The sequence below is a fragment of the Macaca nemestrina genome, chromosome 2 (assembly GCF_043159975.1).
Source record: "Macaca nemestrina isolate mMacNem1 chromosome 2, mMacNem.hap1, whole genome shotgun sequence".
In the NCBI taxonomy this organism is placed as follows: domain Eukaryota; kingdom Metazoa; phylum Chordata; class Mammalia; order Primates; family Cercopithecidae; genus Macaca; species Macaca nemestrina.
The window spans coordinates 12,363,112-12,378,667 of NC_092126.1; the positions used below are offsets into that span (position 1 = coordinate 12,363,112).

General features: G+C 38.9%; 1 protein-coding gene across 46 annotated transcripts in view; it reads right to left on the reverse strand.

Annotated features, from left to right (window-relative positions):
* The window catches only part of LOC105470906 (cAMP regulated phosphoprotein 21), a 156,754-nt gene that overhangs the window by 40,784 nt on the left and 100,414 nt on the right, over positions 1–15,556 (reverse strand). For 43 of the 46 annotated variants that reach the window (XM_071090707.1, XM_071090688.1, XM_011723207.3 and 40 more), the window contains 3 exons: positions 15,275–15,379; positions 14,015–14,275; positions 9,618–9,744 (listed from right to left, as the gene is read on the reverse strand). In XM_071090707.1, coding sequence (XP_070946808.1) covers positions 9,618–9,744; positions 14,015–14,275; positions 15,275–15,379 — 493 coding nt within the window. The remainder of the gene's footprint in view (positions 1–9,617; positions 9,745–14,014; positions 14,276–15,274; positions 15,380–15,556) is intronic. The other 3 variants (XM_011723215.3, XM_011723213.3, XM_011723217.3) reach the window with 1 other exon arrangement.

A 15,556-nucleotide genomic window follows, 5' to 3' on the forward strand; every position in this document is an offset into this window, starting at 1 on the left:
GGGGAAAAAAAAAACCCTTCTCAATTATATTGACAATTACATTAATCAGTCAAGCTAAAAATACTGGATTCACTGTCAAACTCACTCAACTGCTTTGGTTAAATAAATTTGTAGATTCCATTAAGGTACATTTTGCCCCATCCCAAATGTGCTTCAGAACAACATTAAAGAGGCAATAACCTTATTTCTTACTTAGAGTTGTTAATACTAACAGCTCGCTGTTATGTCAGAAACATTACTTCTGAAAGGAGAAACAAAAAAGCTAAACACGCTGCTATTTATTGAATTTCTATGGAGAACTATCAGAAAAGAAATTGTGGCTTTGGTCTCTTCTCAAATATACATGTTCCACAGATAATCATATCTTCCTGCCAGCCATGCCACTAAGTCCATTCCACTACTATTCATTCAAGAGTAAACTAAAATGATTGAAGGAAAGAGCTTCCAGGAGCAAAGAGTGATAGGGATACATTTTCACAGTCCAGTTATTTCCTGCCATCTGAACAATTGAAATGAGTTTTGATGGGAGTATTATTATTTTAAATTTGTTGAAATTCACAAATCACTAGGCATACCAAAATTGAAACATACTATACCTTCGAAAGTGTCCTAAAAGATCTGAGACATATTCCTTGGGTGTTTGAACTTTGAAACACAAAATGTGTTTATTCATATGTTGACATGAATTGATTTGTCGGGCTGTCATTCTATTTGATTTCATAATATTTAATCATGGTTTTGCTCTTATTTATACTTGAATTAGATGGTTGAGAGATTTCTGTTTTAGACTTTTAAGTATTCACACAACAACTTTACCTGAAGCACCATATTTTCCACAAGGGAAAAATAAACCACCAAGAGATCTGGCTAAAATGAAAATTATTTCTCTCTCTCTATCTCTCTCTCTCTCTCACACACACATATTCACCTCCTGCCATACCAAAGTGAAAATAGGTACACACATTATTCATTCATTTATGAGTGTCCACTATACCATGGAATCACATTATATTCATATGGTTTCTTAAAATTTGGATTTGTAAACCTTAGCATATTAATTCTAAATACTAGCTGTAATTCACAAGATTAGATATGTTGACTATGAAATATTAGAATTGTGCGTAATACAAATAATGTAAAATAAAACAATGAATTTAGGTAGGTCCCCTCCCTTTGCAGCAGCTTGTATATGAACTGGCCATGAATAAAAATGTACTATGTATTGCATTGCTTTCAAAACAGTAGACCCGAAGCACCAGCATCACCTGGGAGTTTGCTAAAAATGTAGAATCTCAAGACACTCCAGAACTTCTGCATTGAAATGCATTTTAACAAGATCTGGGTTTCCATGCACATTAAAGTTTGAGGAGCCTGGTTATAGTAACCTTCTCATCTCCTATGAGAGGGCTTGGGGATAGCATTTGCAAGATGATTTTACAAATGTTCAGAGGCTTAGAGTTGATTTGTGTACAGAAGTGCTAGAGGGAATTGAATAACTATAACTAAAGAGTTGAAAGGCATTTTGAATTTTTGCTCCAGAGGGAAACAAAAACTGGCCTATTTTAAAGTTTGTATTTCTGACAGGCTGACCCCCTCCAACTTCACAATTCTTCACCAAAGAACTCTTTAAACACATATAGTTTCCTCAGATATAGAACACAGGATTGATTCAATGGCATCTAGATCCAAAAGGTCAGAGTGCTGTCTGCAGATTCCTGATTGATACCGTTATCACAGTCAGTCAGCAAAATAAAACAAATAGGACCTGACCTGACCAGGTTTCCTCTTCCCTCACCATTCTTTCCTATGTCTTTTATTTGCATGTATTTTTAGTTCATTGCAACCTGATTTATCTGCATCCATCATTAGCTTCCCCGATTAGTTGAACAAACAAGAGGGCTGTTGTAAAGGCTCATTTCCACCTGCTCTATCTGGGAAGGAAAAGATCATACTCTGAGAGTTGGAGAATCTCTACTTCTTTTCTTATGAGTGGGGATAGGTAATAACATATTTCCAAATTACTGAGTTACTGTTTTCTCTTGTTTGTGTGCTCTCTTTTCAAGTTGCAGGTATTAGATGCTTTTGAGTTCACATAGGCAGAGTAGACTCTGACAAGTCAGACTTTGTCAGACTGTGAATAAGCTTGCTGAGTTTCTGAAATCTGTATCTGTTATTAAATCTGTAAGTGCTAAAGTAGCAGAAGCCCCTCTCTGACTCGGACAAGAGAGACTGCATTGGACAGGAGACTGGCCTTCTAGTGTCAATTTCCTCATTTAGAAAAATTAAGTATTTAAACTCCATTTATATTCATAGTAGTCATATCTCATTCTGGCTGTTGAGCAGACTGTAAGGGAAAGTCCACAGAGAGGTTTATCTTAAATGTAAGTGAAAAGAGTGAGTAAAGACATTCCAAAAAATTTCAAAGACTTCCACTATTGTCTTCCATGAGAAATTCCAACTCTACTACTGCAAGAATTGGAGCATCACTTACTTACTCACACAGAACAGAGGTACATTAAATCACCATAAGAAGGCCCCATAAGAGCTGCATGGCGTTTTGCAATACTATGCATTTTTAGGATTTCTTTTTTCATGGCTTCCTCCTGAACTGTAATTTCAAAAGTAAAACATTTTAATGGAAAATGCTCTATGAAACTGTTTTTTACCCAAAATGAATCATTCAGTAGATAGTTGGGAGTAGGGGAGGGTAGAAGAGAAAAGGCCTTTTCTAAAGCAGAGGTGAGACACATCTCTACAGTTTCAAAATCCATACCAAATGATTTTCTGCAGTTATAGTTTAATTTAACTTAAGGTTCCCTCATGATCTTTTTCACCCTTTTTACTCTGCTATGTAGCTGTCTTGATTTCGTACTGTTCTATCTTCACGGCATTCAAGAATAGAGACCCTCCTGATTTCTTAGGAAGGCAGAATTGTTGAACTGTCCTTTGTAAACGGTCATCTTCATAACTCTTCTACCTAGACCTAAAGTAACATTACTGGCATTAAACCACAAGGCTGAAAGCCTGGCAAGCGAGAGATGCAGGCAGCAGCTTATAGGAACAACTCAAACTCACCCAAAGCCCACTCACTGTTCACAGGACTTTTACCTTCCAGACTATTTTTACGAAACCTTAACATTTTTTTAGGTGATGAAATATTTCTTATTCAATTGCAAAAGGAACTAAAAGATAGCATCGTCTGAAAAACTAAATCCCTCCTCTGTCCTTGCATGTCAGGGACACTGGAGGCAACTTTTGCCTTGAAATTCATTCCAGGGCCTTAGAAAGTTTTATGGTGGGGTTGTGAATGTCCCCCTCTCAGCAACTGATGGAACTGTAAACATAAAAACAGAAAAAATATGGAAGACCTGAACAACAAAAGAAACCAACCTGATCTGGCTGATACATATAGAATATTCCACCCAACAACTACAGAATACCCAGTGTTTTCAAGTGTTTATGGAACATTCCCCTAAATAGGCTATTTCCTAGGTCATAAAACCACCTGAAAAATTTTATAAGAACTGAAATCATACAGAATATGTTATTTAACTGTAATAGAATCAATCAAGAATCAATAACAGGAAGACAAAAGGAAAATCTCTAAACACTGGGGCATTAAGCAACACACCTCTAAATAATCCACCGGTCAAAGATGAGGTTTCAAAGAAAATTTAAAAATATACAAATGAATGAAAATGAAAATACAGCATATCAAAATCTGTGGGACACAGCTAAAGCTAGACTGAAAGGGAAATTTATAGCATTAAATATTTATATTAAAAAAGAAAAAATCTCAAATAAAAAATCTTCTTATCTTAAGAAATCACCAAAAAAAGCAAAATAAACCTAAAATTAACAGAAGGAAGAAAATAATAAAATAATAAGGATAAGTCAGTAATCAATGAAATTGAAGCTAAAACAATAGAGAAAAATCAATGAAACAGAGAGCTAGTTCTTGGAAAAGATCAATAAAATTGATAAATCTAGCAAGACTGACAAAAATGAAAAGAGAGAAGTTAAAAACCATCTGTATCAGGAATGAAACAGGATATCACAACATATCCTGAAGCTATGAAAAGACAGTAAAGAAATAAAACTATCAATTTTATACTCCTAAATTCAGCAACTTAGAAGAAATGGGCCAAGACCTTAATGATCACAAACTACCCAAACTAAACAAAGATGAAATATATAATCTGAATACTATAATCATAAAAAATTAACTCATAATATAAAATCTCCAGAGACTATCTTAAAAAACAAGGTTAAAAAATGTTTCTGAAAATCTCCAGGGTCAAATGGTTTTATTGGAGAATTCTAACAAACATTTAAAGAAGATTTAGCACCAATTTTATACAATCTCTTTCCAAAAGTAGAAAGGGAAGGAACACTTTCCTATTCATTTTATGAGGCTAGTGTTACTCTGATACTAAACCAAAATTCTTCCCCCAATTCCCATTTAAGAACACACACAGGACTTCTCTTTTTAAGTCAAACTTCAAAGGAAATTTGGAGTTGGAAACCATCTAAGAGAAACTCTTTTTTGTTTTCTTTTCCTTTCTAATGTGTGATTTGAATGTAAATGTCTCAGCTGCTCTCTGCCATTTGTTGTTATTGACCAGCTCTGCAAAGTAATATGGAACCCCAAGCTCAGTAGGGAGGCAGAAGACAAAGGCTCTTACATTTTCTGCTTTTAGGTCAACCTGTGTACTTGAACAATTAACTTAATATTACCTGCCTCTATAACATGGGCATGCTGGTTTATTTCCCATATGCCAGTTTTTATACGATCATCCATGTTAGCATATAAAGGCAAAACTGGTAACTATGTTTAAGGTGTTCCAATAAAATGCTTACCACATGGGCTTAAAACCAGTCATGTCTGGGGGTGCTTTTCCCTACACAGTTAACCTTGAGACCCAGGATAATTTATTTTACTTCACTGAGGAATAGTTTCACCTATCTGTAAAGAAGGAACGCTATATTTCCCTTGTAAACTTGTGGTAGTGATTAAACTAGCCCACTAGACATCCCGAATCAATGGGAGATGTGATAATTGCCAATATTTTTTGGCCTTAAATATGTTTCTCAACAAGAATAAAACTATAGCAACACAGGTACTAACTAAAAAATGTCATGATAGCTAACTACTGAAATAAACTTAAAACATTAAGGAATGAAACATTTGTTCATCAGCACTTCATTTCAATATCTGAACATTGAGAAACTCTGTTTTCAGTTAAGATATTCTCACTTCCAAGTCTTTCAAAGATAGAATGATTTTAAAACTATAGTCCTTTTATAAACAAGTCATAACCTGATAACTGATTTTCTTTCCTCTTTCTTTCTTCCTTTCTCTCTCTCTCTTCCTTCCTTCCCTTTTTTCTTCCTTCCTTCCTTCCTTCCTTTCTCTTCCTTCCTTCCTTCTTTCTTTACTTTCTCTCTCTCTTCTTCCTCCCTCCTTCCCTTTCTTTCTTTCTTTCTCCTTCCTTCCTTCCTTCCTTCCTTCCTTCCTTCCTTCCTTCCTTCCTTCCTTCCTTCCTTCTTTCCTTCCTTCCTTCCTTTCCTTCCTTCTTTCCTTCCTTCCTTCCTTCCTTGCTTCTTTCTTTCCCTCCCTCCCTTCCTCCTTCCCTCCTTCCCTCCCCCCCTCTTTCTTTCATTCTTTCATTCTTTTTCTTTTTTGATAGGACTTTGCTCTGTCATCTAGGCTGGGGTGCAATGGCATGATCATGGCTCACAGCAGTCTCAACCTCCAAGGCTCAAGCAATCCTCTCACCTCAGGACTTAAAACTCTACACAATGAATTTTTATAATGTGAACTGGATACTATACTATTGATTAAATAGGACATCTGAGTTCCCCTGAGGCAGAGGAGGGAGACATAAGTTCTTTATCCCGGTGATGTTGTACTCCTCCAAGTTTCTAGGACTACTGGAAAGTACCACCATGCCTGGCTGATGAGGCAGTGCACCTGTCCTGATAACTGCTCTTCTGCACAGACTTGGGCTATCAATAATTCCCTCAGAAAGAAAACTGTCTCCCCACTATTGGAGGTATCTGATAATGCCAGATTGGCAATAAACAAATTCTTCTGTTGGAGATATTTATAAATGGAAGGTTTTTCTTTTTCTCACAAATATAGTTACAAATTCCAAATATCATTTTGCAACTCTACCATTTGATTTCTCTAAACTTTCTCAACATTAGTGTTCCTTTTTTTTTTTATTTTTAGATGGAGTCTTGCTCTGTTGCCCAGGCTGGATTTGGAGTGCAACGGCATGATCTCGGCTTACTGTCACTTCCGCCTCCCAGGTTCAAGTGATTCTCCTGCCTCAGCCTCCCCAAGCAGTTGGGATTATGGCAACCGTCACCATGCCCGGCTAATTTTTGTATTTTTTTTTAGTAGAGATGGGGTTTCACCATGTTGGTCAGGCTGGTCTCGAGCTCCTGACCTCAGGTGTTCCACCTGTCTCAGCCTCCCAAAGTGCTGAGATTACAGGTGTAAGCCACCACACCTGGCCCCAACGTTAGTACTCTTTATTTATAATCACCACCAACATAGGCTTCCTCTTCCACGTGTTTAGAACCTTTTACCATGTGCTGATCGGATGAAGAGTACAAAATCACCAGGATAAAGAACTTATGTCTCCCTACTGTGCCACAGGGGAACTCAGGTGTCCTATTTAATCAATAGTATAGTGTCCAGTTCACTTTACAAAAATTCACTGTGTAGAGTTTTAAGTGCTAGGAAAGATGTAGTAACTGACAGAGATTGCAATTCTGGCAAGAATGTAGGAGAAGGAAGAGAGGCTTTTTACTGCAATTAAATAAGGGTTAAGAACAGTGCCAAGAAGCAAATTCAGATTAAAATCTCATTTAGCTTTAACTGACATAATTCTGTCTCACTCTAATATTTAACCACATGATACCTGACGATGTTATGACACAATCTGGTGTCAGTATCAGATGAGATGGAAGAGGGTCAGATCCCAAGACACACAGCTGCAGGAGGCAGGAGGAAGAACAAGCCAAAACATCACTGTGGGAGGGTGACATGCTGATAGCCCATAGTTTGACTTAAAGATGGAGAAGGCTTATCTTCTAGTTCCTCCAGAAAATATAACTTGTGTAGTTATCTGAAGAGGCTCTTTCCCCTATGAGATAGTCCATCCACATAGAGTTGCTCTCACAAATGACTGCCATGTCCATTTGGAAAGTTTCTATTAGCCTCCCTAGGCTCAACAAAAGGCCTCCCAGCTGTAGGACTCAGAGTCTCTGTGCACTCTCAAAGAGCCACTGTGTGGACTGGTTACTTGGATTTTATTAGCAGAAGCGATTCTGTGTAAGGTCAGGGAACACCATCTGCTTTCCCAAATAGTGGGTACCTTCATCACTGTGGTGGAAACTGTGTTGGGATTTTAGACCAGGTATCCAGTGTGGTGGCCACAAAAACTAAGAGCCCAAAGGTCTCAGTCTGCATGTGTATACTAATGCCATCATTTCTGGGGACAATACTATATATGATCATTTCACTTTTCTCACCTCCTCACCCTGTACAGGCCACATTACCTGGTACTCACTTCCTTGACACCCTAGGCACTGCCTTGCTTCTCTATTGAGTTTGATGCTGCTCTAGAGTGCACTCTTCTCATTACAGTGTCATTATCTCGCCTTGGGGGTGCCATTTTTGTGGTGATGTGGGAGAATGTGACCAACCAAAGCCAGCCATGGAATGTAGTTGGAGCCAGTTAGGTCTCTAACTGAATGGGGGAGGGTGTTTCCACATCCCTAAATTCTCCCATCGTGTTTGATTAAAGAGTAAAAAATGTCTCATATATTGTCTCTTGTTTTGACATCGCTAATGAAGTTAGTGAAGAGGAGAAAAAGCAATGTAGAAGTCAGTAGGGGAGACCTAAACTCTTTTGAAATCTAATTCTGTTGCCCAGTTATCATATTCATCTAACTTTCTCATCCCCTCCCATAGATCTAGAGTTTATGGGTTTAGTGGATTCCAGCACATTTTGTAAATGCATTTCTTTGCATGATGACACTCTACCACAAGACTGAAATAATCTCTTTTAAAGTTGCCACACAATGGCACCAAACTTAATAAAAATCATTATAATTAGATATCTGCATCTTTCTTCTTCTAAAGGCATTGGAAACCAAGAAGAAAACTTCCCCATAGCCTCTACACCAGGATACTCAAGATGGTAAATTAACTCTTTAATTAACATTAGCATAAAATAAGATAGTCCAGAATGCAAGCAGCACATTTCTACAGCAGGTATCTAAACCGATAGCACAGTGACCACCAAAATGATAAAGATAATAACATTTTCCCCAAATCAGAGAAAATATTGCCAAGTGATTTTCTTAAAATAAATAGTTATTTGAAACCTTTTAGTGTCCTCAAGACACTGTAAAAGTCTAAAGTCAATTCAGAGGTCAAATATATTCTTCCCCAAACTAATACAGTGCTGAAACAAGACAAAATCTGGCTGGAAGATACAGGTTTCTCTAATTCTTCTCCCACAGACTTTAATTAGGCCATGAGATAAACCAAAGAACATGCAGCCATCCACAATACAGGGGAATTTAATTCTTTCTCCAATCAGACAGGCTGCTAGCAGTGTCAGCATTAGCATTCTTCGGGTGTCCGTGATTGGTGCGAATCCTTGGCAAGAACTGCACTTTTTTTATAGCTTATAAAAATGGTACACATTGTGTACATATTACATACATAGATCTGTATACATTCCATACGCATAACATAGATTCAGTGCAGAAATCAGATCACGGAGCAGGCATCTCCGAGCAGCAGCCAGGAGCACGTGCTCTTTACATGACCTACTTACGGAAGGCGGAGTCTCCCCGTCAGGCGGTCTTCAGCATGACAATTAGCAGTTGTTCTTGCAGTTTGGCCGGCAGGAGTGACACAAACCTCTCCCTAGCACAGGTCCCTCAGCCCTGCCGGGTTCCTGCTGCTCTCTGGGTAGCGGCATTTCCATTAGGAGTGTGACACAGTAGGGAAAGAGACCGGTTCACTGTGAGACCTGCTACTCACTCTCGTACAGTGTATCGGCCCCCCTTCCCACTGCACAGCGGCTGCCGGGCTCTGGGCAGGAGGCATGTGGCCATCATGAAAGTGAACCATGGAGTCAGAGTTCCACTGAGACACGCCGCATAGTCAGTAGCCTTCTCCTAAAGGCAGTATCTTTTAGCACGATATTGAAACAACCTAATTTGGTTCCCTAGCCTTAAGAACAGGGGAAGCACTCTCTTCAAATTGAAAAGAAAAAAAAAAATTAAAAGAAAATATGAACTAGAAAGGTACGGATGTGGTTGACTTTCTGCTTTGACAGAAGAAGGATCAAAAAATAATTTATGGAGGCTGTTTAGCATGCATGCCAGGGATGCTAGTCTGACATATGCTTCACCTTCTTGCACCTACTACTTTTCCACATAGAGTCAATCAAATGCTTTGTTATCTTCTCTGGGTAGAGGAAATGTGCTGATTTAAATTGCCAAGTTTGGACACTCATCTAAAGAGTACAAGATTCACCAGCAAAAATAACTGGGTTGAGAAGAAAATGGAAACAGATTCCGAGTACCTGCTTGCTGTGCTGCCTGTGGCATCTGCTGACTCCTCTGAGCATTGTACTGAACCGAGGCCATGGGCCGGTACTGTTGCGTGGTTGAGGTAGGGTACTGACCAGATGGATAATAATATACAGGCATCTGTGGAAGAAAGGAGGAAGAAAGCAGAGAATGAGAATGTAGATAATGTAAATTTTTAAACATAAAATATGTTTTCATCTTATAATTGTGGTAGGTTGTGAAGATGGCCACCACAAACTTCTCCTATGCCTATGTGTATGGGCCTGCTACTTCTCCCGTAAAGAGGCAAAATCCATTTCCCAAACCTTAAATCTGAGCTGGTTCTGTGACTTTCTTTTACCAATGCCACGAGGCAGAAATGACGTCTGAGACTTTCAAGCCTGATCCTAAAGAAGACTTGCACCTTCCACATCTGCAGGCAGGGACCCCAGCCAAAAGACAAAGAAGTCCAGACTATTCTGCTGCAGAAAGAGGCCATGTGGGGAACACAGGTACCCCCAATTGACTGGTTATCCTCCAGTTCCAGGCATATGAGTGTAGCCCTAGTCAAGTCACCCCAGCCATATGGAGCAGAGATGAGCCATCTGTGTTAAATCCTGCTCAATTGCTGACCTAGTCGTGATCCTACAATGGTTGTTTTAAAACAAGACTTTTGTGTTTTTTAGATGAAACAAGAGAGAGTGAAACAGTTATGATCAAAAACAAAAAACTACATTTAAAATATTATATCTAACTTGAGTTGCTTTTCTAATGGAAACCGGGGTGAAACATGAAAACTGCTGATCTGTAGCCTAAAAGGAGCAGGGAATGCAATTATGAAATATAGCAGTCTCTCAAAGCACATTGCAGAATGATTGGTACATACCACTATTCAAAAAAGTCTGTTCAATCTAAAAGGGGAAATATGATTTAAAAAATATGGTTTATGCTACTTTCTTAACTTCCTTATGACTGAGAAGGAATGAAAGTATTCTGACTATTTAATCATGATCCAAATGAAATGTTTCCTGATCTGATAGACTTCTTTGCCTGGCTCAGTTCATTTATATTAAGGTCACTTTCTTATTAATCTTGTTAATTATTTTCCATCTCTGCGCTTCTGAGATTTTGCCTATCATATTCTCTAAAACGAAAACTGAGGTATCCTGGTAGACCGCCGACAAACGTAATATACATAGAATAAAATTACAAGCCAATTATTTGAGAACTGTGATTTTCATGGTTATTTTGTTTTCTGATTTGCTCAGATCAAATAGGAAACACTTTTCTATTTCAATATTGCTGTTGAAACGTATGTACCATATTTTACTGCCTGAGGATAAAGTGGGAACAAAATATAACTTAATCTGTATGAACCTGTAGCTCTGTAATTTCATGGAATCATGATGAATTATAACTGTGGCTACATAACATATGGATATTCAAGGGCAAGAGGCTGGATGATTCTAAAGTAATCTTGGGTCAGTATCTGGTAACTAAGTTATTGTACACATTGCTTATAGTGATTTGCTCTTACTACTTCTCTTTTTTTGTCAGGCAGCTTATAACAATAAAAAACAAATAATTCTGGAGTAATAATGGCATTTAGCTATGCTCCGGCAAATTCTGGTGCTGTTAAAGATGACTAGCAAAATGCATCAGATGCCTACCCATATTAAAAATAAGAACAACTATCATCTAATTTATTTGTCAGCATTTATATTTATGTGTTTTTTAGGAAATAACATTTTGCTCCTTTAGAAAAGACTGTGTCTTGATTAAATGTAAGCTCATCAATGTGATAGCTATTCCTTGATCTCCTTTCTTATGTTTGATATAAAACATAAAATATCCTCAGGGATGAAGGAATTTATACTTACACATGTTTGTGATGAGCACTAATGGTTACAATAAAAGTACAACTGCATGGAAAAAATTTTAAGCTCAACTTTTGTTGTTGTTTGTTTTGTTACTGTTCTTTTTCCAGACATAGCTTCTGTGATACCTTTGCAAGCTGTGCTAGAGATTTGGCTACTTGTATCCAGCGCCACTCCAAGGTGGAGCTTTGGTCAGCTCTTAGGAATGATGATCCCCAACCGGATGAAGCAAATAAGCTCTTGGTTTATCCTTATCCTCTCTCAGAGAGGATGGAAAGAAAGCCAGGTTAATGGCAATCTTTTAAAAGATCAGTATGAAAGGTTTGAAAGGAGAGAGGTGAAGGGAGAAAGGAGTAAGAATAGCCTCAAAGGATGAAAATGTGTATTTTCAACCAATCATGTTAAAATATGGAGAATCCAAAAATGAGTGGATTCGAAGAGAAAAGAAAGAAGAAACTATAAGAAACATGCACTTCTCCCATTTCCCTTCTTCAAATCCCTCTTTGTCTCGTCCATGTGCTTTTCACTTCACCTTTCCAGCGGGCATTTAGAAAGCATACATGATGAGTCAGATGAAATCGAACTTTACATTTATTAAATAGATTCATTTTCTGCAGAAATTTAACATATTTCCACATATTGTTGTGGGCTGAATCTGAACTAAGTTATTTTCATTGTTCCATAGTTGGGTAATCAGATTTTAAAATGTTTACTAAATTGAAAGTTACAATGGGTTATAGCCTATACCTTTGTCTGTGATTCTTCAAAAAGAATTTCCTAAATGTCTAGACTGATTATGAACCATGGACACCTGTTTTGTCTCCCTCTCTTTCTATCTTTCATAAAACTCATTAAAGAAGGAATGAAAGTATTTCTGTCACAGACACAACAGGGGTTATGAATTGCTTTTGTTTCTGCAGCTGATTAATATTGAAATCCCTTCCGTGAAGAAAGACTTTCCTATTAAAATATTTATTTATTTATTTATTTATTCATTTATTCATTTATTTCATTTCTTGAGATAGGGTCCTGCATTGTTTCGTAGGCTGGAGTGCGGAGACATCATCACGGCTCATTGCAGCCTTGACATCCCAGGCTCAAGCGATTCTCCCACCTCAGCCTCCTAAATAGGTGGGACCACAAGAATGTGCCACCATACCCAGCTATATTTTTAAAATTTTTTTGCAGAGATGAAGTCTCCCTGTACTGTCCAGGATGGTCTCAAACTCCCAGGCTCAAGTAGTTCTTTTGCCCCTCAAAGTGCTGGAGTTAAAGGTCTGAGCCACCAAGCCTGGCTAAATTTTATTTATTTATTTATTTATTTAAAGATCTTTAATTAAACATTCTGCTTACATTTTGTTTGACAGCAGAAATTAGTAAGGACACTTAAATACTTTTTAGGCCAAAAGAGCTAAATTATTTTTTCCCAATAATTAAGGTTGAACTTATTAATTTATTGGTAAAAGTATGAATACATTAATGAAGCCCTTCCTCCTGTAACTTAAACTTATTTTACACATCTTTTAAGATCCCACTTGTGAAGAAATATTACAGAGAAGGCAACTGAAGAGGAACTACTAATTAATCACTCAAAATAAAATGAACAATTTAGTGACAATTATTTCATGGTAGAGGGTTTTGTGTGGCTTGAAAAGAAAATAATTTATTCAAGATGTTAAGGCAGTGAAACAAATGATACGAAGGTGACATTGCACTTTAAACAGCTCTTCCCATGCAATACTTCATAATTAGGATGGAATTTTCTTGGGATCTGTGTGCCTTGAAAATGGACCAGAAAATGCCTCTGTGCATTTTATATCTTGACAGTAATCACTTCTAATATTCTGCAAGGGATACCCAAGAGAGCACCAGAGATGTTTGGTGGTGAACAGTAACACATAATCAGTCTTTGAGAAGACAGTAAAAATCAGTGATCTGTGGTGTCTTACATGCTCAAGTCAATTAAATATGATTAATGGCTACCTGTGAGAGACGTGTGAGCTGTGCTTCCCCTTAGGGAGAGAAAAGGACCATGGATATCAGCTTACCTTCCTCCTTTATATTCATAGAGGAGCTCCTGCCTGGAGCAGCAGATTAGCCCCAGAAAATGCTTGTGAATTGATAAGAAAGGAAAGAACACAGTTTTGGAGCAGCAGCAAGAGAGTGTTGAAAGTCCCTCAGGTGCAGACCTTTCCCTTCCCCATGGCTTTTCCTTCCGGGGCAATCCCCTGAGCAGGATATCACATGGGAGAGAATGCTTTCTTATGGTCCCTGTACCAGCCGCCTGGAAAATGGGATATTCCCCTGTGGTTTTCATGGGCACTTGGATCAGTTTCATTCAACTCACTTTCTGAGCCCTATAACTTCAAACAACTGATGCATGAAAAAATACACTACTTCCTGTTGGTGAGGAATATTAATATAGACTAGAAAGGGAGGAGGAATTGAATCTGGTTATATTCTACATAGAAAGATAAAGGTCAAAATGCATGAGAAATCAGCTGTAGGTCACAGGCATGAGGAAGCACACCTACCTGTGCAGGCGGAGGCTGTTGCACAAATCCCTGTGGTGAGGCAGGGGGCTGGAGGACCTGCTGGGAGATGGGAGGGCCAGAGCCTGAAAATCCTCCTGTAGGAAGCTGCTGGCCTGTAGAAGCGATGACATAGCTGTGCTGCTGGGCCGGCTGTGGCATAAGGGAGGATGGGTAGACAGGACCTGATGGGGGTTCAGGAGTCTCCCCCGAGGACTGCCGGCTCAGGGTCATCTGGCCAAACTGTGTTGCCACGTCGTCTCGCTGCAAGTCATGGAAATGAATGAGGGAATTTGCAGGATCAGCTTGGTAATAAAAGAGGCACTCTGAGGCAGACACACAGGACATATTCTTGGAGTTGTGGGAGAGACAGGAAGTACAATTTGGAAAAAATAAAATGAAATAATTCTTCAGCCAAAACATAACAAGAGAACACAACATGACAAATCAGGTTTTAATCATCCCAAGAGTCAGAGATGGCAACAATTTTGATCCAAATATTTCTCTTGCAATGGAAACAAATTATTATTTTTCCACTGAAGGCACAGGCTCCTCAGGATGGTGTTGCACACGAGGAGGGCTTGATGTTCTGTCCTGAAGGGTCAGCTTGTCTTCCCAGCAGAAACCACAGAATTTGCCTCTCCAGAACACCCCTAAGGCAGAACCAGCCATACTCATCACCCCCAGTGCTGCTGCAAAGATGGAGCCAGGACCAGTATCGCCAACAGGCTGGGTGGGATTACATTACTATATGAGGGAGTATTTGTTCACCGGCCTGATCTGAAATTTAGGAGCAATGCTCATCCTTTAATCTGTTGTTCAAAGTGACCTACTGACTTGAGGGAAAAATGAAAGAAAATTGGGAGATTGGAATCCCAGGGACACCTACATCAGGAGCATAGGGTGATAATGGTTCCCATCCCAACACCAGCTTTGAGATCTTTCCCAAACCATCATGCAAAGTTCCTGTATCTTTCTGTTCCTGATTTCTAACTCTGAAGGCATTCAGTTCCTGCTTAGCTGGTATATTCTTAAGAGGGGACCAGACCACAGAAGCACCCAGCATGGGACAGAAAGATGACAGAAAGGAAACCATTGTTTTGCAGAGATGGGCTGTAATATTCAGAAATGAGACATTCACACATACCCCCTCACAGTCAGCCCAGGCACCCACTCAGTGTCAGCCAGTGGCACACAAAAAGGTACTAAAATCAGTGACTATGCTCTCCTAGGGGAAAATGTCATATACACATAATACAGTACCATGGGAAAGTGCTGCGTTGGAGACACAGGCAGGAGGTGCTGGGGAGGAAAAGAGACTGCCGGATATTGCACTGACTGGGAGGAAGCCTGCAGTCCCTGGACAGACTGGGGGAAAGAAAAAATCGATCAGGTGACAGAAAAGCACTGGGGTTGAAATCTCACAAGATGTACACCACTGTCCTTCAGAGGCTGTCGAGGTTCAGTGTGCTCCAGAGGGGACAACTAGCCACCAAAGAAAAGTCAAAGTTCTGAAAGACCAGAGCCAGACATACTTGAGAGAGG